The 22,309-nt window shown below is 32.0% G+C and overlaps 2 protein-coding genes across 5 annotated transcripts in view; both read right to left on the minus strand.

Moving 5' to 3' along the window:
- The window catches only part of LOC135140256 (potassium voltage-gated channel subfamily H member 6-like), a 262,036-nt gene extending 254,841 nt beyond the window's left edge, over positions 1-7,195 (minus strand). For all 4 annotated transcript variants that reach the window (XM_064070741.1, XM_064070737.1, XM_064070740.1 and 1 more), the window contains exons 1-2: positions 7,114-7,195; positions 6,939-6,964 (exon numbers count right to left, since the gene is read on the minus strand). In XM_064070741.1, the coding sequence (XP_063926811.1) occupies positions 6,939-6,964; positions 7,114-7,172 (85 nt within the window). In that variant the 5' untranslated portion in view covers positions 7,173-7,195. The remainder of the gene's footprint in view (positions 1-6,938; positions 6,965-7,113) is intronic.
- An 88-nt stretch (positions 7,196-7,283) lies between these two features.
- LOC135140258 (uncharacterized) lies at positions 7,284-21,456 on the minus strand. The gene is made up of 2 exons (XM_064070750.1): positions 21,277-21,456; positions 7,284-7,933 (listed from the first exon to the last, which is right to left on the minus strand). Exon 2 carries the CDS (start codon positions 7,930-7,932, stop codon positions 7,381-7,383), a length of 552 nt encoding a protein of 183 aa, XP_063926820.1. The 5' UTR covers position 7,933; positions 21,277-21,456; the 3' UTR covers positions 7,284-7,380.
- Positions 21,457-22,309: the final 853 nt, after the last annotated feature.

The raw sequence follows: 22,309 nt of genomic DNA on the forward strand, positions 1-22,309 counted from the left end.
TATTATTAGTTTCCACTCCCACTCCATAAGAAAACATAATTAGCCCCGCCCACCCACCCTGTTTTTATTTCAGTGATTAATTTTATCCGGTCTGAATAAAATGAATGATCTTATACTGAACAGAAATTAAATTAGTCCTTAGAATGAGAAGACTGGGTGGGCGGGGTTAGTACTTGCTAATATAAAACTAATTTTGGCGAATAACATAACATTCAAGAAAATAGAGGGCAGGTGGGCGGGGTTAGTACTTGATAAGATAAGACTGTTTATGGCAAATGACATATCTTCTAAGAAAATCGAGGGCGGGTGGGCAGGGCTAGCATTTAATACGATATGACTGATTTCTACACTTTTGATATTTGCGACCATTGTCAACCATTTTTGAAAATTAGCTAGACATTTTCTTGTGGATTTCGACATCCAGAAGTCATTTTCGGCTTGGTTTTTTCGAAAATGTCTGTAGTTCTTTCAAAATCGCTAAAGCATTTTTTACAGTTGCAGTGGCAAATAGTATAACAAAAAAATTACGATTAGCGCTTTTTTTTCCTTTTTTTAAATCCAAGATTCTAATAGCTTCCACTTCCACTCCATGAGAGAATATACTTAGCCCCGCCCACCCACCCTGTCTTCATTTCAATGATTAATTGTATCCGGTCTGAATAAAATAAATGATCTTATACTGAACAGAAATTAAATTAGTCCTTAGAATGAGAAGACTGAGTGGGCGGGGTTAGTACTTGCTAATATAAAACTGATTGTGGCAAATAACATACTTTCCAAGAAAATAGAGGGCGGGTGGGCGGGGCTAGTACTTGATAAGATGAGACTGTTTTTTGCAGATGACATATTTTCCAAGAAAATCGAGGGCGGGTGGGCGGGGCTAGCATTTAATACGATTTGACTGATTTCAACACTTTTGATATTTGCGACCATTTTCAAGCATTTTCGAAAATTATTTAGACATTTTCTTGTGGATTTCGACATCCAGAAGTCATTTTCGGCTTCGTTTTTTCGAAAATTTCTGTACTTTCAAAATCGCTAATTGAAATATAGCAGTGGCAAATAGTATCACAAAAAATTTACGATTAGCGCTTTTTTTTACTTTTTTTAAATCCTAAATACTAATAGTTTCCACTTCCACTCCATGAGAGAATATACTTAGCCCCGCCCACCCACCCTACCTTCATTTCAGTGTTTAACTTTATCTGCTTAGAATAAAAAGTGGAACATATACTGTACAGGAATAAAATTTGTCGTTCAAATGAGAACAGGGTGGGTGGGCGGGGTTAATACTTGCTAAGACAAGACTGATTTTGGCAGATCTTATATTGGCAAATGATAGACTCTCCAAAAAATAGCGGTGACGAAAGTAGTTATGGCTGCAAAGAAAAATGCAGAATTAAAGCCTAGGTATTATTATCTCTTTATTCCACTCTACAGAAGAAAAAATAATTAACCCCGCCCACCCACCCATCTCTATTTCAGTGATTAATTTTATCTGCTGAGATTAAAAAATGGAACTTATAGTGTACAGGAATAAAATTTGTCGTTAGAATGAAAAAAGGTGGGTGGGCGGTGTTAATACTTGTTAACATTGGACTGATTTTGGCAGATCTTATATTGGCAAATGACACATCCTTTAAAAAAAATAGAGGTGTTTCATTTGAAAAACACCTTGTATACATACATTGTTTAATTTGTTACACTATAGATATATATATAACTAAAAAATTGTGGGCAAAATGCAATCCCCCATTTTTAAAAATGCCGGAACTGAATTTTTAAATATGACAATTTTTTTCTAGAAAACCAAATACTTTGAAAACTGTTACAGCCTAGGTATTATTATTTTTCAATTCCACTTTACAGAAGAAGAAATAATTAACCCCGCCCACCCACCCGTCTCTATTTCAGTGATTAATTTTATCTGCTTAGAATAAAAAGTAGAACTTATAGTGAAGAAGAATAAAATTTGTCGTTAGAATGAAAAAAGGGTGGGTGGGCGGTGTTAATACTTGGTAACATAGAACTGATTGTGGTAGATCTTATATTGGCAAATGATATATACTTAAAAAAAATAGAGGTGTTTCATTTGAAAAACACCTTGTATACATACATTGTTTAATTTGTTACACTATAGTGATATATATAACTAAAAAATTCTCGCCAAAATGCAATCCTCCATTTTTAAAAATGCCGAAACTGAATTTTTAAATATGACAATTTTTTTTCTAGAAAAAACAAATCTTTTTAAAACTGTTGATAACAAAAAAATACGTATGTGTTTTATTTGTCTAGAGATTATAATAAGGCCAAAAAAACTAAACCGATTGCGTAAAATAAGCTATATTAAAATAATTTCTAATTTTTTAGAACTGGATATTAGAAAAAACTACGTGAATTTTAAAGCGAACTCCTTCCGGACGACTACAAACGCAGTTGCCACCAAGACTAAGACAAAGACGAAAAAGTTAAATTTAGCCCCACCCACCCACCCATTTTCTCATTTTTTTCCTCCGAGATATGAAACAAATCTTATAGCAAATAGTACCACAAAAAAGTTATAATTAAAATTCTTTTTTACTTTTTTACAGCCTAGGTTCTACTATTTCCCAATCCCGCTCTCCAAAAGAACAAATACATTAATCCCGCCCACCCACCCGCCTCTTTTTCGGTGATTAATTTTATTTCCTCAAGATGAAAAGTGGAACATATACTGTACAGGAATAAAATTCGTCGTTCGAATGACAAGAGGGTGGGTGGGCGGGGCTTAGTACTTGTTAATATAGGACTGATTTTGGCAGATCTTATACATATTAGCAAATTATATACTCTCTAAAAAAATTGAGGTGAAGAAACCAGTTATGGTTGCAATGAAAAATGCAGGATTGTGGTAAAATGGGCCTGCGCTTATAAAAGACTGGGTAGGAAAATGTCAAACTTAGCCCTACCCACCCACTCTCTTTCTTTTTTCTTCCGAGATAAGAAACAAATCTTATATTATAGCAAATAGGCAAACAGTACAACAAAAACAGTTACGATTAGAGCTTTTTTCTACTTTTTACAGCCTAGGTATTAATATTTCCCTACAGAAGAACAAATAATTAACCCCGCCCACCCACCCGCCTCGATTTCAGTGATTAAATTTATCTGCTTAGAATGAAAAGTGGATTTTTTTTTTTGAAATAAGAGGTGAAGAAACCAGTTATGGTTGCAAAGAAAAATACAGGAATGTGGTACAGTGGGCCTGCTTCTTATTTATAATTATAAAAGACTCGGAGGGAAAAATTTAATTTTAGCCCCGCCCACCCACCCCGCCGCCATTTTAGTGATTAATTTTATATGGTCCGAACGAAATGAATGATCTGATACTGAACAGAAATGAAATTAGTCCTTAGAATGAGAAGACTGTGGGTGGGCGGGGTTAGTACTTGCTAAGATAAAACTGATTGTGGCAAATGACATACTTTCCAAGAAAATAGAGGGCGGATGGGCGGCTCTAACATTTTATTAGATATGACTAATTTTGACACTTTTGATATTTTCGACCATTCTTCAACCATTTTCGAAAATTAGCTAGACATTTTCTTGTGGATTTCGACATCCAGAAGTCATTTTCGGCTTCGTTTTTTCGAAAATTTCTGTAATTCTTTCAAAATCGCTAATTGGAATATAGCAGTTTTTACAGTTGCAGTGGCAAATAGTATAACAAAAAATTTACGGTTAGCGCTTTTTTTTACTTTTTCTAAATCCTAGATTCTAATAGTTTCCACTCCCACTTCATTTGAGAGTATAATTAGCCCCGCCCACCCACCCTGTCTTCATTTCAGTGATTAATTTTATCCGGTCTGAATAAAATAAATGATCTTATACTGAACAGAAATTAAATTAGTCTTTAGAATGAGAAGACTGAGTGGGCGGGGTTAGTACTTGCTAATATAAAACTGATTTTGGCAAATAACATACCCTTCAAGAAAACAGAGGACGGGTGGGCGGGGCTAGTACTTGATAAGATAAGACTGTCTATAGCAAACGGCATATCTTCTAAGAAAATCGAGGGTGGATGGGCGGGGCTAGCATTTAATACGATATGACTGATTTCGACACTTTTGATATTTGCGACCATTTTCAACCATTTTTGAAAATTAGTTAGACATTTTCTTGTAGATTTCGACATCCAGAAGTCTTTTTCGGCTTGGTTTTTTCGAAAATTTCTGTAGTTCTTTCGAAATCGCTAATTGGAATATAGCAGTTTTTACAGTTGCAATGGCATATAGTATAAAAAAAATACGGTTAGAGCTTTTTTTTTACTTTTTTAAATCCTAGATTCTAATAGTTTCCACTCCCACTCCATGAGAGAATATACTTAGCCCCGCCCACCCACCCTACCTTCATTTCAGTGATTAATTTTATCTGCTTAGAATAAAAAGTGGAACATATACTGTAAAGGAATAAAATTTGTCGTTCGAATGAAAAGAAAAGAGGGTGGGTGGGCGGGGTTAGTAGTTGCTAAGACAGGACTGATTTTTGGCAGATCTTATATTAGCAAATAACATACTCTCTAAAAAATACAAGTTTTTCATTTGAATAACACGTTGTATACACACTTTGTTTAATTTGTTACACTATAATGAGGCAAAATTGTGTACAAAATACAAACCTCCATTTTAAAAAATGACGAAACTGAACTTTTAAATATAAGTAATTTTTTTCTATAAAAAAACAAAAATTTTGAAAACTTTTGATCAAAAAAGTACTTGTGTGTTTTATTTGTTTAGAGATTGTAATAAGTCCGAAAAAACTAAACCGATTACGTAAAATACAGCTACATTAAAATAAAATTGTAAATTATTTTAATGTAGCTGTATACGTGAGTTTGAAAGGGTCGACTAGAGACGTAATTACCACCAAGACATAAATGAAACGAGTTATGATTAATTGCAAAGAAAAATACAGGATTGTGGTAAATTGGACCTGCGGCTCGCTTATAAAAGACTCGGTAGCAAAATGTCAAACTTAGCCCCGCCCACCCACCTATTTTCTTGTTTTTTTCTTCCGAAATAAGAAATAGATCTTATATTATAGCAAATAGACAAACAGTACAACAAAGACAGTTACGATTAGAACTTTCTTCTACTTATTTCTCAATTCCACCCTACCAGAAGAACAAATATTTAACACCGCCCACCCACCCGCCTCGATTTCAGTGATTAATTTTATCTGCTTAGAATGAAAACTGGAACTTATGATGTACAGGAATAAAATTTGTCGTTAGAATGAAAAATGGGTACATCTACATTAATATAAGTTATAATTTTTTTAGAATTGGATATTCGAAAAAACTACGTGAATTTGAAAGCGAACTACTTAGGGACGACTACAAACGCAGTTGCCAAGTCTATAAGACATAGACCAAAAAGTTAAACTTAGCCCCACCCACCCACCCATTTTCTCATTTTTTTTTCTTCCGAGACATGAAACAAATCTTATAGCAAATAGTACAACAAAAAAGTTATAATTAGAACTCTTTTTTACTTTTTTACAGCCAAGGAATTCCTCAACTGCACTCTACAGAAGAACAAATAATTAACCCCGCGCCTCGATTTGAGTGATTAATTTTATCTGCTTAGAATAAAAAGTGGAACTTATAGTGTACAGGAATTAAATTTGTCGTTAGAATGAAAAAAGGGTGGGTGAGCGGGATTAGTACTTACTACGACTGAGTTTGGCGGAACTAAATTTTTAAATATGACAATTATTTCTAGAAAAAACAAATATTTTAAAGCCTGTTGATCAAAAAAAAATATTTATGTGTTTTATTTGTCTAGAGATTGTAATAACCGCGAAAAAACTAAACCAATTACATAAAATACAGCTACATTAAAATAATTTCTAAATTTTTTAGAGTTGGACCTTTGAAAAAATTACGTGAACTTAAAAGCAAATCTCATCCGGACGATGTTACGATTAGATTTTTTTGTTTTACTTTTTTTACAGCCTAGGTTCTATTATTTCCAAATTCCGCTCTCCAGAAGAACAAATAATTAATCCCGCCCACCCACCTGTCTCTTTTTCGGTGATTAATTTTATTTACTCAAGATGAAAAGTGGAACATATACTGTACTGGATAAAAATTCGTCGTTCGAAGGACCAGAGGGTGGATGGGCGGGACTTAGTACTTTTTAATATAGGACTGATTTTGGCAGATCTTATATTAGCAAATGATATACTTTCTAAAAAAATAGAGGTGATGAAACCAGTTATGGTTGCAATGAAAAATGCAGGATTGTGGTAAATTGGGCCTGCTTTTTACTTATAAAAGACTCGATAGGAAAAAGTTAAACTTAGCCCCGCCCACCCACTCATTCTCTTGTTTTTTTCTTCCGATATAATAAACAAATCTTATAGCAAATAGTACAAAAAAAAATGTTTGTAATAAGAATCTAATATTATCAGTTTTACATCATTTTATTATCATAATATATATCACAAAGTTGATATAGGTGTTATTTTGGGACTCGGGAAGCGTTTAGGAGATCTGCTCTGATAAATACGTGATATTTCGGTTTTTACTGTGTCAAATCCCATATGCCCAAATTATTTAATATTCGACGTCAGCTTTAATTGTGTGCAATTGTTAAACTTTTGTAGTTAACTAAAAAATTAAGACTAAAACGTACGTTGCTACATTATTTCAACTTAGTGTTCCGCTCCATAGTAATAGTGTACACTGTAACTGAAACAGCAATAAATCAAAAAGTGACAATATGTTAAGTTCGCTTCAGATTTAGACCTTGAAGTTTTTTTTCTTCACTGATATATGATTATTTCAGTATTATTTAGTTATCTACAAACTGGCGTCAGTTTAGGCCAGAACTTCAACTGTCTTACTGTTTATCGTGTTTAAAATAATTATTTTGATCTTTCACTCAACCTACCTTCACCTCTTCCACGTACATCCACACTGAAACGCACAGACATAAAAAAAAGCTGCATTCAGACACCTGCAGGCACTGTCCTTGAGAACTTGAACTCTCGTATAATTGCATAATAGGAAAATCATCCTCACAGTCCGACTTCTTCTACCCAGTACATCCACAACGTTATAATTACCTCAAGATACCGCAAGCACTAGCAACAATTTCTTCGTGATTACAGTAATACCTATTCATGCTGCAGCGTAATTTAACGCACCTGACACTACAGACACAAAAACCCCAGAAAAATTCAACCTAAACTTCGTTTATTTTCACAATGCGACATTTGACAATAAAACAACCACACCATATCAAAATAGGATATATTTGTCATCATCAAGTACAAAAACAATTTCGACCTTATCAACTACAATAGCAATAAATTAACCCTACTCTAAAGCACCTAGTTCCTCTTCTTCATCACACTTTTCTTGTCCACGTAGCCACCGGCCCTTACGTTCAAATAAATAATGTAAAAACAGCAAACTATCAAAAAGACGAGGCCGCTGGGCGCACCAGTCAGACACAGTAAGTAGAAACACACCACCAACTCAGTCAAAAGCACCGCCACCACCATGACCACCCCCATCCTAAGTAGATTCTCCACCCGGGTGATCCTGCCATACTGCACTCGAATTTGCTTCTCGAACAAAGCGAGAACGTTGGAGAGGATGGTCCGGAACTCCACTTGGTAGAGCTTGTAGAGGAGGTGGCTGAAGATCAGCGAGCGGAAGAAGAAGATGGTCTTCTCGGTGGAGGACTGCAGGACGGACTGGGAGGAGCGCAGCCACGCCAGGAGCGCGGGCAGGATGTAGTACTGCTGCGAGCATATGAAGCTGTTGAACCTGCGTATCTTCTCCAGGGAGGAGGTCCTCACTAGCCTTTTTTCCTCCATCTTGTGGGGGAACAGCCGGGGGATGGTCTGGATTTCGGTACTCGACATGGTACTCGACATTCTGCAAAAGAAGTTAAGTTGAGTTTAGGCATGTGGAGGCTGAGTGATGGGTTTTGACATTTGGACCGCGATAACCCGGTACCTGTTAATGTGTGGCGAAACGGATAAAAGGATTATGCAACGAGATGTGTAAATATGTTGTGTGTTTGGAGTTTGATAGCTGGTGATAAGGGGGGATCTGGTGTTAACTGGATGAAGACAATTACCACAATATTTGCTCAGTGATTTAGTAATAGGCAGACGGAGGTTAAATATTTGGTTTATTTTTAATTTTCCTTTGTGTGGAAGTTTTGCTTTTGGTTAAATATTACTACTAGTTATGGGCGTTCGTGTGAATCTAGATTCGGTTTTTTGATTATAAGAATGATATTTTTGGGCTAAACACTATATACAGTATGTTGTTCTCTTGTTAATAATAATAGTAATAATAATATAATAATATATATATATATGAAAAAAATATATGTTAACGAGAATGGAATGAGAATGCAAATTAGAACAAAAACCGGAAGAAAAGCCAAAGCGAGACTGACGACGAAAATTAGAATGCTAAAGAAAGGGAAATGAACATATGGGCAAGAATAAAGTGAGAAGGACGTTGTAAAACGAGCATTAGAAAGCGAATGAAAATTAGAATCAAATTATGTAGGAGAATAACAACGAGAATGAAAGAAAAGTGACAATCAAAGTAGAAACGAGAATTACAATCAGAATTAATGGAAATGGAATGAGAATGAGAACCAGAATTAGAAATAAAACAAGGAAGTGCGTAAAGGAAGGGAATGAAAATGGACATTAAAAGAAGGACGGGGAAAAAAGATCAAAATCAAAATAACAACGAAAACTAGACTGAGACGGGAATAAGATCGCGAATGGAAGGAACATGAAAATACACACTGAAATTACTGTGAGAGAATCGAGGGTGTAAACGGGAACTAGAGCACACATGATAATTTGAAAAAGAATAGAATGGAAATGAGAATGAAAACCGTAGAGTGAGAATGTGCTCGAGAACAAAAACGAGATATGAAAACAACAAGAATGAGAAAATAAATGAAGAAGAAAACAAGGATGAAAAATAGAGTGCCAACGAAACCAAAAATGAACATATGGACGAGAATAGAAGCAAAATGAGATTCGGTAGGTAAAAGGGAAACTTTACCCCGCCCACCCACCTATTCTCTTATTTTTTCTTACTTTATAAAACAAAAAGGTTACGATTAGAGCTTTTTTTTTAATTTTTACAACCTAGGTACTATTATTTCTCAATTCCACTCAACAGAATAAAAAATAATTAACCCCGCCCACCGACCCGTCTCTATTTCAATGACTAATTTTATCTGCTCTGAATGAAAATTTGTCGTTCGAATGAGAAGAGGGTGGGTGGGCGGGGTTAGTACTTGCTAAGACAAGACTGATTTTGGCAGATCTTATTTTAGCAAATGATACACTCTCCAAAAAAATAAAGGTGACGAAAGCAGTTATGGTTGCAAAGAAAAATGCAGGATTACAGCCTTGGTATTATTATTTTTCAATTCCACTCTACATAAGAACAAATAATTAACTCCGCCCACCCACCCGCCTCTATTTTAGTGATTAATTTTATCTACTCTGAATAAAAGATCGAACTTATACTGCACAGGATTAAAATTTGTCGTTCGAAAGAGAAGAGGGCGGGTGGGCGGCGTTAGTACTTGCTAAGACAAGACTGATTTTGGCAGATCTTATTTTAGCAAATGATATACTCTCCAAAAAAATAAAGGTGACGACAGCAGTTATGGTTGCAAAAAAAAAATGCAGGATTACTGCCTAATAGGTATTATTATTTCTTAATTCCACTCTACAGAAGAACAAATAATTAACCCCGCCCACCCACCCGTCTATATTTCAGTGATTAATTTTATCTGCCCTGAATGAAGCATGGAACTTATACTGTACAGGAATAAAATTTGTCGTTCGAATGAGAAGAGGGTGGGTGGGCTGGGTTAGTACTTGCTAAGACAAGACTGATTTTGGGAGATGTTAAATTGGCAAATAATATACACTCCAAAAAAAAATAGGGGCGACGAAAGCAGTTATTGTTGCAGAGAAAAATGCAGGATTACAGCTTAGGTATTATTATTTTTCAATTCCACTCTACATATTAACAAATAATTAACCCCGCCCACCCACCCATCTCTATTTCAGTGATTAATTTTATCTGCTCTGATTGAAAGACGGAACTTATACTCTACAGGAATAAAATTTGTCGTTCGAATGAGAAGAGGGTGGGTGGGCGGGGTTAATATTTGCTAAGAAAAGACTGATTTTGGCAGATCTTATATTGGCAAATGATATACTCTCCAAAAAAAAATGTAGGTGACGAAAACAGTTATGGTTGTAAAAAAAAATGCAGGATTACTGCCTAATAGGTATTATTATTTCTTAATTCCACTCTACAGAAGAACAAATAATTAACCCCGCCCACCCACCCGTCTATATTTCAGTGATTAATTTTATCTGCCCTGAATGAAGCATGGAACTTATACTGTACAGGAATAAAATTTGTCGTTCGAATGAGAAGAGGGTGGGTGGGCGGGGTTAGTACTTGCTAAGACAAGACTGATTTTGTTAGATCTTATTTTAGCAAATGATATACTCTCCAAAAAAATAAAGGTGACGACAGCAGTTATGGTTGCAAAAAAAAAATGCAGGATTACTGCCTAATAGGTATTATTATTTCTTAATTCCACTCTACAGAAGAACAAATAATTAACCCCGCCCACCCACCCGTCTCTATTTCAGTGATTAATTTTATCTGCCCTGAATGAAGCATGGAAATTATACTGTACAGGAATACAATTTGTCGTTCGAAAGAGAAGAGGGTGGGTGGGCGGGGTTAGTACTTGCTAAGACAAGACTGATTTTGGCAGATGTTGAATTGGCAAATAATATACACTCCAAAAAAAAATAGGGGCGACGAAAGCAGTTATTGTTGCAGAGAAAAATGCAGGATTACAGCTTAGGTGTTATTATTTTTCAATTCCACTCTACAGAAGAACAAATAATTAACCCCGCCCACCCACCCGTCTCTATTTCAGTGATTAATTTTATCTGCCCTGAATGAAGCATGGAACTTATACTGTACAGGAATAAAATTTGTCGTTCGAATGAGAAGAGGGTGGGTGGGCGGGGTTAATACTTACTACGACAAGACTGATTTTGGCAGACCTTATATTGGCAAATGATATACTCTCCAAATAAATAAAGGTGACGAAAACAGTTATGGTTGCATAGAAAAATGCAGGATTACAGCCTAGGTATTATTATTTCTCAATTCCACTCTACAGAAGAACAAATAATTAGCCCCGCCCACCCACCCGTCTCTATTTCAGTGATTAATTTTATCTGCTCTGAATGAAAGATGGAACTTATACTGTATAGGAATAAAATTTGTCGTTCGAATGAGAAGAGGGTGGGTGGGCGGGGTTAGTACTTGCTAAGGCAAGACGAATTTTGGCAGATCTTATTTTGGCAAATGATATACTCTCCAAAAAATAGAGGCGACGAAAGCAGTTATGGTTGCAAAGAAAAATGCAAGATTACAGCCTAATATTATTATTTCTCAATTCCACTCTACAGACGAACAAATAATTAACCCCGCCCACCCACCCGTCTCTATTTCAGTGATTAATTTTATCTGCCCTGAATAAAAGATGGAGCTTATACTGCACAGGAATGAAATTTGTCGTTCGAATGAGAATAGTACTTGCTAAGGCAAGATTGATTTTGGCAGATCTTAAATTGGCAAATGATATACTTTCCAAAAAAATAGAGGCGACGAAAGCAGTTATGGTTGCAAAGAAAAATGCAGGATTACAGTCTAGGTATTATTATTTCTCAATTCCACTCCACACAAGAATAAATAATTAACCCCGCCCACCCACCCGTTTCGATTTCAGTGATTAATTTTATCCGCTCTGAATGAAAGATGGAACTTATACTGTACAGGAATATAATTTGTCGTTCGAATGAGAAAAGGGTGGGTGGGCGAGGTTAGTACTTGATGACCAAAAAAATTCTGACGTATTTTATTTGTCCAGAGTATCAACGAAAACGAAAGTGAACATATGGACGAAAATAGAAGGAAAATGAGATTCGAACTTAGAATTACTCCTGGAAAACTATAAGAAAAGAGTGTGTGGACGTGAATTCGAATGAAAGTGGGATGACAGAGAAGAATACATACTAGAATGAGAAAAAAGAAAGAACGAAGATGAAAACGGAAACTAGAATGAGGAATATAGAGAAAACAAGAACTATTAGAAATAGAATGAGAAAGATAATGAGAATTCCACCGAAAATGAGAACGAAAATGGAGAAACAAGTGAGAACCTAAGCAAGGACGAAAATTAGAACCAAAATATGTTCTAACATAAGAACGAGAATAAAAACGAAAATGTGGACCAGAGTAAAGAGATTAATAACGAGAATAAAATGAGAATGAGAGCCAGAATTAGAACAAAAACAAGAAAGTTCCTAAAGGACGGAAATGAGAATGTAAATTAGAACAAGGGCAAAAAAAGCAAAATTAGAATAACAATGAAAACGAGACTGGGAATGAAATATGGACGGAAATAAGATCGCGATTGGAAGGACAATGAGAATATATACTGTAATAACTTGAGAGAGAATCGAGGGTGTAAACGAGAATTAGAGAACACATGATGATGTGAAGAAGAATAGAGTGAGAATGAGCAGAAAAAGAGAACTAGAATGAGAACGAGAACCGTAGAGTGGGAATGTGCATGAGAACAAGAATGGAAATAAGAACGAGATATAAAAACAAGAAGAATGAGAAAATAAATTGAGGAAAAAACAAGGATGAAGGAGAATGAACATATGGACGAGAATAGAAGGAAAATGAGATTCAAACTTAGAATTATTCTGAGAAAACTATAAGAAAAGAGTGTGTGGACGTGAATTAGAACGAAAGTAGAATGACGGAGAAGAATACATACTAGAATGAGAAAAAAGAAAGAACGAAGATGAGAACGGAAACTAGAATGAGGAATATAGAAAAAACAAGAACCAATATTAGAAATAGAATGAGAAAGATGTTTTACAACGAAAATTAGAACAAGGATTAGAAAGACAATGAGAATTCCACCGAAAATGAGAACAAAAATGGAAAAATAAGTGAGAACCTAAGCAAGGACGAAAATCAGAACCAAAATATGTTCTAACATAAGAGCGAGAATAAAAACGAAAATGTGGACCAGAGTAAAGATATTAATAACGAGAATAAAATGAAAAGGAGAGCCAGAATTAGAACGAAAACATGGAAGTTCCTAAAGGACGAGAATGAGAATGTAAATTTTCTACAAGAATATAAATAAAATAAAAGTCAAAATTAGAACTAGAATGAGAAGGACGAAAATCAGAAAGAGAACCAGAATGAAAAGGAAAATGTAATAGAGAAGACAAATGACAACCAAATAAGAGAGAATTAGACTAAAAATGAGAACTAAAATACGAACGAGAATGAGAAAACAAATTAGCCGAGGACGAGAATTAGAATCAAAATGTGTTCTAGAATGATAACGAGAAGAAAAACGAAAATGTGGACCAGAATATAGAGAATAATAACGAGAATAAAATGAAAACGCGAACTAGAATTGGAAACAGAGCAAGGAAGTACATACAGAAACTAAGAAAAACGAAAGTGTCAACGGATTCTTTTTAATTCCAGATTTATATTTAATTTATTAGCAAAACATTGGTTTTTTTCTTAATTTGATTCACCTTCAAAATATAAATTCCGTTTGAAAATTATAACTTCCGATTTTTTTTAATAATTGTTTAGGTGTTAGATTCTTGAACAAGTTTTTACTTCCTGTTTTTTATGAAAATAAATGTCCGCAGAAAATTTTTATCAGTTTGCTATTAATGTCGTTAAAAAGTTCAAACTTGTCATCTTTGGCATTTCCAAAGTGTCGTTTTTCTCGATTAGAAAAATGTGTTCCTAATTTGTTGAAGAATACAATTTTGGCAACTCCAAAAATTTACACAAAAACAGAGAAACACTTCCTTATTGAACCATTCAGTTAGATAATCCCTGCAACAATATTTTGTTTACTACACAGGCATCGACCGATTTCGTCCTTGTCCTTGTTAAGAGCACATGAATAGCAAGGCTTCGAGATGCAGTGACATTGAGGCCCAATTCTCTTAACTAGCAACAAACAAATCGTCTAAACAAAATAGCACATAATTTGGCAAGTTTTCAATAGAAATCTCCACTGGGGCATCCTCAACTAAAAAAAAAAATACTCGAAGGTTGCCGAAATATGACACCTATTAACAAGTTGGTGTTACTGCCGCCCAAATAAGTCAAAATTAAAAAAATAATAAATTATAATTATTATCAATCCAAATTTAAATTTTGGACATCACTTCATTTCGTGGTCATCGTGACAGACATTTGCTATAACTATTGCGTTAGTTTTATCGTAAGGTCGTAGGTTCAATTCTGAGATTACACTTTTCTTGGAATATTATTCTCGTGGAATCACCAACTGGTTGTTTATTGGAAAACAATGACAATTATGAACTTGTTCGAGTGGACTTTGTTCGAATGATGCAAGAGGTTATTCCGTGAACGTACGCCAGACAGACTCGAGGCGCCGATGTCTTCTGGAATGGATTTTTTAATTATCGTGATAATGATAAGGGTTATCGATAGTTGTGTCTAAGAAGTTCGTAATTGGGGGAATTAGGATGTGCGAATTGTAATAATTGTTCGGGGTACACGTTTTATCTTTGAAAATTTAATAATGTTTGTGAAATGAGTTAGTATTAATACTATCAAGGTTTTAGATATTTGGCATTTCGGACAACATTCAAAGGAAGTTAAAAGTCCATATATGTGTAAGTCATCAGTCTAGTTTTTCTTATTTTATTGCAAATTTTAATATTCTAATAAACTTTAGGCTATGAAAATTATTTATCAAACAAAAAAGCAAGATTTCAAAAGTTGATCTGAAAAAAATAACTTTCATATGAAAATCAATCAAAATTTTATAGCCCCAATTCCTACAAAATCGAAAAGAACAAAATGGTCAAAATTTCGAGTACAAAAAGTTTAATACTTAAAAGGACTTAATTTCAACATTTTTGTTTTATTTTATGACTGCAACTCATTTAGCACTATTTAATAATAATTAAAAAAAAATGGAAATAATATATTTGTTCAAAATTTGACTTTCTTTAAGAAAATCTTATCGTCAATTTTTGAAATTAAAAAATCAAAAAATTTCGATACTAAAAGTTATTATAAACAATGAAAACCACAATTAATCTTCTTCATGAAAAATTGGCCACTATTTGAAGACGTTAATTAGAAATTGACAAATCTTTTCCCGTGACATTTATTTTTAATTAAACAAAAAAATGGAAATTGAACAATTTTGACATGCATATTTTGAAGATGATTTATGCAGCAACGAATACAAACAAACGATAAATGACAAAAAAGCAGCAAACTTTTTCGAAAAAAGTGTACTTGAAGAAATTGCAAAAATTTATTTAAAGTTTTGATTTCAGAAAAATGAAAATTTGCCAAATTAACAATATTTTTGGAAACGACAGGGAAGTAGAGTTAATTCTACACAAAAATTCGAGCAACTTTTATATGAAAATCAATCCAAAATTTTATAGCATCAATTCCTACAAAATCGAAAAGAACAAAATAGTCAAAATTTCGAGTACAAAAAGTTTAATAGTTAAAAGGAATTAATTTCAACATTTTTGTTTTATTTTATGACTGCAACTCATTTAGCACTATTTAATAATAATTAAAAAAAATGGAAATAATATATTTCCTCAAATTTTGATTTTCTTTAAGATATTCGTATCGTCAATTTTTGAAATTAAACAATCCAAAAATTTCGATACCAAAAGTTATTATAAAGAATGAAACCCACAATTAATCTTCTTCATGAAAAATTGGCCACTATTTGACGACGTTAATTAGAAACTGACAAATCTTTCCCGTGACATTTATTTTTAATTAACAAAAAAATGGAAATTGAAAAATTTTGACATGCATATTTTTAAAATGAATTATGCAGCGAACGAATACAAAGAAACCATAAATGGCAAAAAGGCAGCAAAATTTTTAGAAAAAAGCTTACTTAAAAAATTGCCAAAAATTTATTTAATGTTTTGCTTTCAAAAAAATGAAAAATTTACCAAATTAACAATATTTTTGGAAACGATGGGGAAGTAATGTTAATTCTACATGAAAATTCGAAAAACTTTTATATGAAAATCAATCCAAATTTTATAGCATCAATTCCTACAAAATCGAAAAGAACAAAATAGTCAAAAAGGAATTAATTTCAACATTTTTGTTTTATTTTATGACTGCAGCTCATTTAGCACTATTTAATAATGATAAAAAAAATGGAAATAATATATTTCCTCAAAATTTTCTTTTCTTTAAGATAATCGTATCATCAATTTTTGAAATTAAAAAATCAAATATTTCGATACCAAAAGTTATTATAAACAATGAAAACCACAATTAATCTTCTTCATGAAAAATTGGCCACTATTTGACGACGTTAATTAGAAACTGACAAATATTTTCTCCTGACATTTATTTTTAATGAAACAAAAAAATGAAATTGAACAATTTTGACATGCATATTTTTAATATGAATTATGCAGCGAACGAATACAAAGAAACCATAAACGGCAAAAAATTAGCAAACATTTTATAGAAAAGCGTACTTGAGAAATTGTAAAAAATGTATTTAAAGTTTTGATTTCAGAAAAATGAAAATTTGCCAAATTAACAATATTTTTGGAAACGACAGGGAAGTAGAGTTAATTCTACACAAAAATTCGAGCAGCTTTTATATGAAAATCAATCCAAAATTTTATAGCATCAATTCCTACAAAATCGAAAAGAACAAAATAGTCAAAATTTCGAGTACAAAAAGTTTAATAGTTAAAAGGAATTAATTTCAACATTTTTGTTTTATTTTATGACTGCAACTCATTTAGCACTATTTAATAATAATTAAAAAAAAAATGGAAATAATATATTTCCTCAAATTTTGATTTTCTTTAAGATAATCGTATCGTCAATTTTTGAAATTGAAAAATCCAAAAAATTTCGATACCAAAAGTTATTATAAACAATGAAAACCACAATTAATCTTCTTCATGAAAAATTGGCCACTATTTGACGACGTTAATTAGAAACTGACAAATCTTTCCCGTGACTTATATTTTTAATTAACAAAAAAATGGAAATTGAACAATTTTGACATGCATATTTTGAAAATGATTTATGCAGCAAGGAATACAAAGAAACCATAAATGGCAAAAAAGCAGCAAACTTTTTCGAAAAAACTGTACTTGAAGAAATTGCCAAAAATTTATTTAAAGTTTTGATTTCAGAAAAATGAAAATTTGCCAAATTAACAATATTTTTGGAAACGACAGGGAAGTTAAGTTAATTCTACACGAAAATTGGAACAACTTTTATATAAAAATCAATCCAAAATATTATAGCATCAATTCCTACAAAATCGAAAAGAACAAAATAGTCAAAATTTCGAGTACAAAAACTTTAATACTTAAAAGGAATTAATTTCAACATTTTTGTTTTATTTTATGACTGCAGCTCATTTAGCACTACTTAATAATAATAATAAAAAAATGGAAATAATATATTTGTTCAAAATTTGACTTTCTTTAAGAAAATCTTATCGTCAATTTTTGAAATTAAAAAATCAAAAAATTTCGATACTAAAAGTTATTATAAACAATGAAAACCACAATTAATCTTCTTCATGAAAAATTGGCCACTATTTGAAGACGTTAATTAGAAATTGACAAATCTTTTCCCGTGACATTTATTTTTAATTAAACAAAAAAATGGAAATTGAACAATTTTGACATGCATATTTTGAAGATGATTTATGCAGCAACGAATACAAACAAACGATAAATGACAAAAAAGCAGCAAACTTTTTCGAAAAAAGTGTACTTGAAGAAATTGCAAAAATTTATTTAAAGTTTTGATTTCAAAAAAATGAAAAATTTACCAAATTAACAATATTTTTGGAAACGATGAGGAAGTAATGTTAATTCTACATGAAAATTCGAAAAACTTTTATATGAAAATCAATCCAAAATTTTATAGCATCAATTCCTACAAAATCGAAAAGAACAAAATAGTCAAAATTTCGAGTACAAAAAGTTTAATAGTTAAAAGGAATTAATTTCAACATTTTTGTTTTATTTTATGACTGCAACTCATTTAGCACTATTTAATAATAATTAAAAAAAAATGGAAATAATATATTTCCTCAAATTTTGATTTTCTTTAAGATAATCGTATCGTCAATTTTTGAAATTGAAAAATCCAAAAATTTCGATACCAAAAGTTATTATAAACAATGAAAACCACAATTAATCTTCTTCATGAAAAATTGGCCACTATTTGACGACGTTAATTAGAAACTGACAAATCTTTCCCGTGACTTATATTTTTAATTAACAAAAAAATGGAAATTGAACAATTTTGACATACATATTTTGAAAATGGCAAAAAAGCAGCAAACTTTTTCGAAAAAAGTGTACTTGAAGAAATTGCCAAAAATTTATTTAATGTTTTGATTTCAAAAAAAATAAAATTTGCCAAATTAACAATATTTTTGGAAACGACGGGGAAGTAAAGTTAATTCTACACAAAAATTCGAGCAACTTTTATATGAAAATCAATCCAAAATTTTATAGCATCAATTCCTACAATATCGAAAAGAACAAAATAGTCAAAATTTCGAGTACAAAAAGTTGAATACTTAAAAGGAATGAATTTCAACTTTTTTTTTTATTATTTTATGACTGCAACTCCTTTAACGCTATTTAATAATAATTTAAAAAAATGAAAATAATATATTTCCTCAAAATTTTATTTTCTTTAAGAAAATCTTGTCGTCAATTTTTGAAATTAAAAAATCAAAAAATGTCGATACCAAAAGTTATTATAAACAATGAAAACCGCAATTAATCATCTTCATGAAAAATTGGCCACTATTTGACGACGTTAATTTGAAATTGACAAATCTTTTCCCGTGACATTTATTTTTAATTAAACAAAACAATGGAAATCGAACAATTTTGACATACATATTTTTAAAATGAATTACGCAGCGAACGAATACAAAGAAACCATAAATGGCAAATAAGCAACAAACTTTTTAGAAAAAAGTGTACTTGAAGAAATTGCCAAAAATTTATTTAATGTTTTGATTTCAAAAAAAATAAAATTTGCCAAATTAACAATATTTTTGGGGACGACAGGGAAGTAAAGTTAATTCTACACAAAAATTCGAGCAACTTTTATATGAAAATCAATCCAAAATTTTATAGCATCAATTCCTACAAAATCGAAAAGAACAAAATAGTCAAAATTTCGAGTACAAAAAGTTGAATACTTAAAAGGAATGAATTTCAACTTTTTTTTTTATTATTTTATGACTGCAACTCCTTTAACGCTATTTAATAATAATTTAAAAAAATGAAAATAATATATTTCCTCAAAATTTTATTTTCTTTAAGAAAATCTTGTCGTCAATTTTTGAAATTAAAAAATCAAAAAATTTCGATACCAAAAGTTATTATAAACAATGAAAACCGCAATTAATCTTCTTCATGAAAAATTGGCCACTATTTGAGGACGTTAATTAGAAAATGACAAATATTTTCTCCTGACATTTATTTTTAATGAAACAAAAAAATGAAATTGAACAATTTTGACATGCATATTTTTAATATGAATTATGCAGCGAACGAATACAAAGAAACCATAAATGGCAAAAAATTAGCAAACATTTTATAGAAAAGCGTACTTGAGAAATTGTAAAAAATGTATTTAAAGTTTTGATTTCAGAAAAATGAAAATTTGCCAAATTAACAATATTTTTGGAAACGACAGGGAAGTAGAGTTAATTCTACACAAAAATTCGAGCAGCTTTTATATGAAAATCAATCCAAAATTTTATAGCATCAATTCCTATAAAATCGAAAAGAACAAAATAGTCAAAATTTCGAGTACAAAAAGTTTAATAGAGGAATACATTTCAACATTTTTGTTTTATTTTATGACTGCAGCTCATTTAGCACTATTTAATAATGATAAAAAAAATGGAAATAATATATTTCCTTAAAATTTTCTTTTCTTTACGATAATCTTATCGTCAATTTTTGAAATTAAAAAATCAAAATATTTCGATACCAAAAGTTATTATAAACAATGAAAACCACAATTAATCTTCTTCATGAAAAATTGGCCACTATTTGACGACGTTAATTAGAAACTGACAAATCTTTTCCCGTGACATTTATTTTTAATTAACAAAAAAATGGAAATTGAACAATTTTGACATGCAAAGTTTGAAAATGAATTATGCAGCGAACGAATACAAAGAAACCATAAATGGCAAAAAAGCAGCAACCTTTTTAGAAAAAAGTGTACTTGAATAAATTGCCAAAAATTTATTTATGTTTTGATTTCAAAAAAATGAAAATTTACCAAATTAACAACATTTATGGAAACGATTAATTTCAACATTTTTGTTTTATTTTATGACTGCAACTCCTTTAACACTATTTAATAATAATAAAAAAAATGAAAATAATATATTTCCTCAAAATTTGATTTTCTTTAAGATAATCTTGTCAATTTTTGAAATTAAAAATTCAAAAAATTTCGATACCAAAAGTTATTTTTAACAAAGAAAAGCATAATCAATCTTCTTCAACAAAAAATGTCCAATATTTGACGACGTTAATTACAAACTGACAAACATTTTCCCGAAACATTTACTTTTAATAAAAAAAAAATAAAACTGAACAATCTTGAAATTTATATTTTTAAAATGAACTACGCCGCAAACCACTACAAATAAAACGAAAATAACAAAAAACAAACTTTTTTCAAAAAAGCCAACCTAAAGGAGTTGCCAAAAATTCCTTTGATGTTTTGAGACCAAAAAAAAAACCGAATTAACAATATTTTTGGAACCAACAAGGAAGTATATTTTAAACAAAGCCCGAAAATTTACAGTTACTTTAGATTATTATTACTCATTGCATACAAAACACCTAATTACCAACGCGTTGTGAGAACCTCCAACTTCCCATCAACCTCGTTAATCTAGTTACCATACACCCATGACTCAGCCGAACTTTACCCACACAACAAACCCAGTGATTCCCATTCACCCAAAAAAGTACCAACAAACCCTCCCCAAAAATCAAAACCAAAAAAAAACAAATACTCACTTAATCAACCAAAAATATCACAAATTTTCACAGACTGTACAACTCTTCGCAACAAAGGCCAACCGCTTAACACCACTTTAGTCTTCTCTTCTTCTCAGAACCCTTTTTTTCCATCATAACACGAAGAAGTCGAAGAACTCCTCACAACAACGTGCTCGAAACAGAAATACCCAGTCCAACAGCCGCACATCCTTAAATAGGTAAAGCTTGTTTGTATATCGCGCTCACTACAACCACACACGCTAGACAAAGACAGCACAAAAAGTAGCAAATGGCGATTGAAATAGCCAGCCCTCGTGTGGAATCGAGAACATTCGTCTAAGTCTGAGGGGAAGATTATAATTTTTAGTTCCTGTTATTATGCATAAGTAGTTGTAGGGTTTCCAGAAAGCTTGACCCTTTTCTTAAAGGCGATTATTGCTTAATTGTCAGAAGGTTGCCGGCTGGGGCAAGCCATGCTGCAAGTCACGTAGGATGAGGTCTGGAGCTATTAAGGGTCTGTTATCGTTCTCTATTTTGTCGTGTTTTTTTTTTTTAATGAAAACTTATATCACCCAGTTGACACCTTACGAGTTTATTAGTGTCCATGTCCCACTACTCCTAATTACATAATTGTTAATAGCGTTATCTACAGCTGCCACCCATTAAAATCCACGTGATTTAGCCACTGGAAACGCCAAATTAATACCCGAACACCGTGATTGATGATAAACCACAAACACGATACGAGTTACTGACGTTTCATTTTCGTCACATTTATTCCACTTTCTTGTAATCTCTTTCTTTATTTTGTTTTTATAGTCTCGATAACAGCAAAAATAGGCTTTTACGTTAACAGGTGATAATTTTCTTTTTTTGGGTGTGTTTTTGTTGTAAATGTTGAAATTGAGCGTTTTTGTTCAGTTTGGTAACGCAACGCTTATCGGTGTTGTGATAAGTCGCGGGCTTTTGCGCTTAATAATTTTATTTGTGAAACTGATAATTTTAATTTTAGCGTGATGTTTGCGACAAGTGGCAATTAGGATCGGTCGTG

This window comes from Zophobas morio, unplaced genomic scaffold, assembly GCF_036711695.1.
Source record: "Zophobas morio isolate AGI-343-1 ecotype UQ-CSIRO unplaced genomic scaffold, CSIRO_AGI_Zmor_V1 ptg000038l, whole genome shotgun sequence".
Classification (NCBI taxonomy): domain Eukaryota; kingdom Metazoa; phylum Arthropoda; class Insecta; order Coleoptera; family Tenebrionidae; genus Zophobas; species Zophobas morio.

What these genes read in the sequence shown, in the direction of transcription:
- LOC135140258 (XM_064070750.1), bottom strand. Translation starts at nt 7,932, where the DNA reads ATGTCGAGTACCATGTCGAGTACCGAAATCCAGACCATCCCCCGGCTG.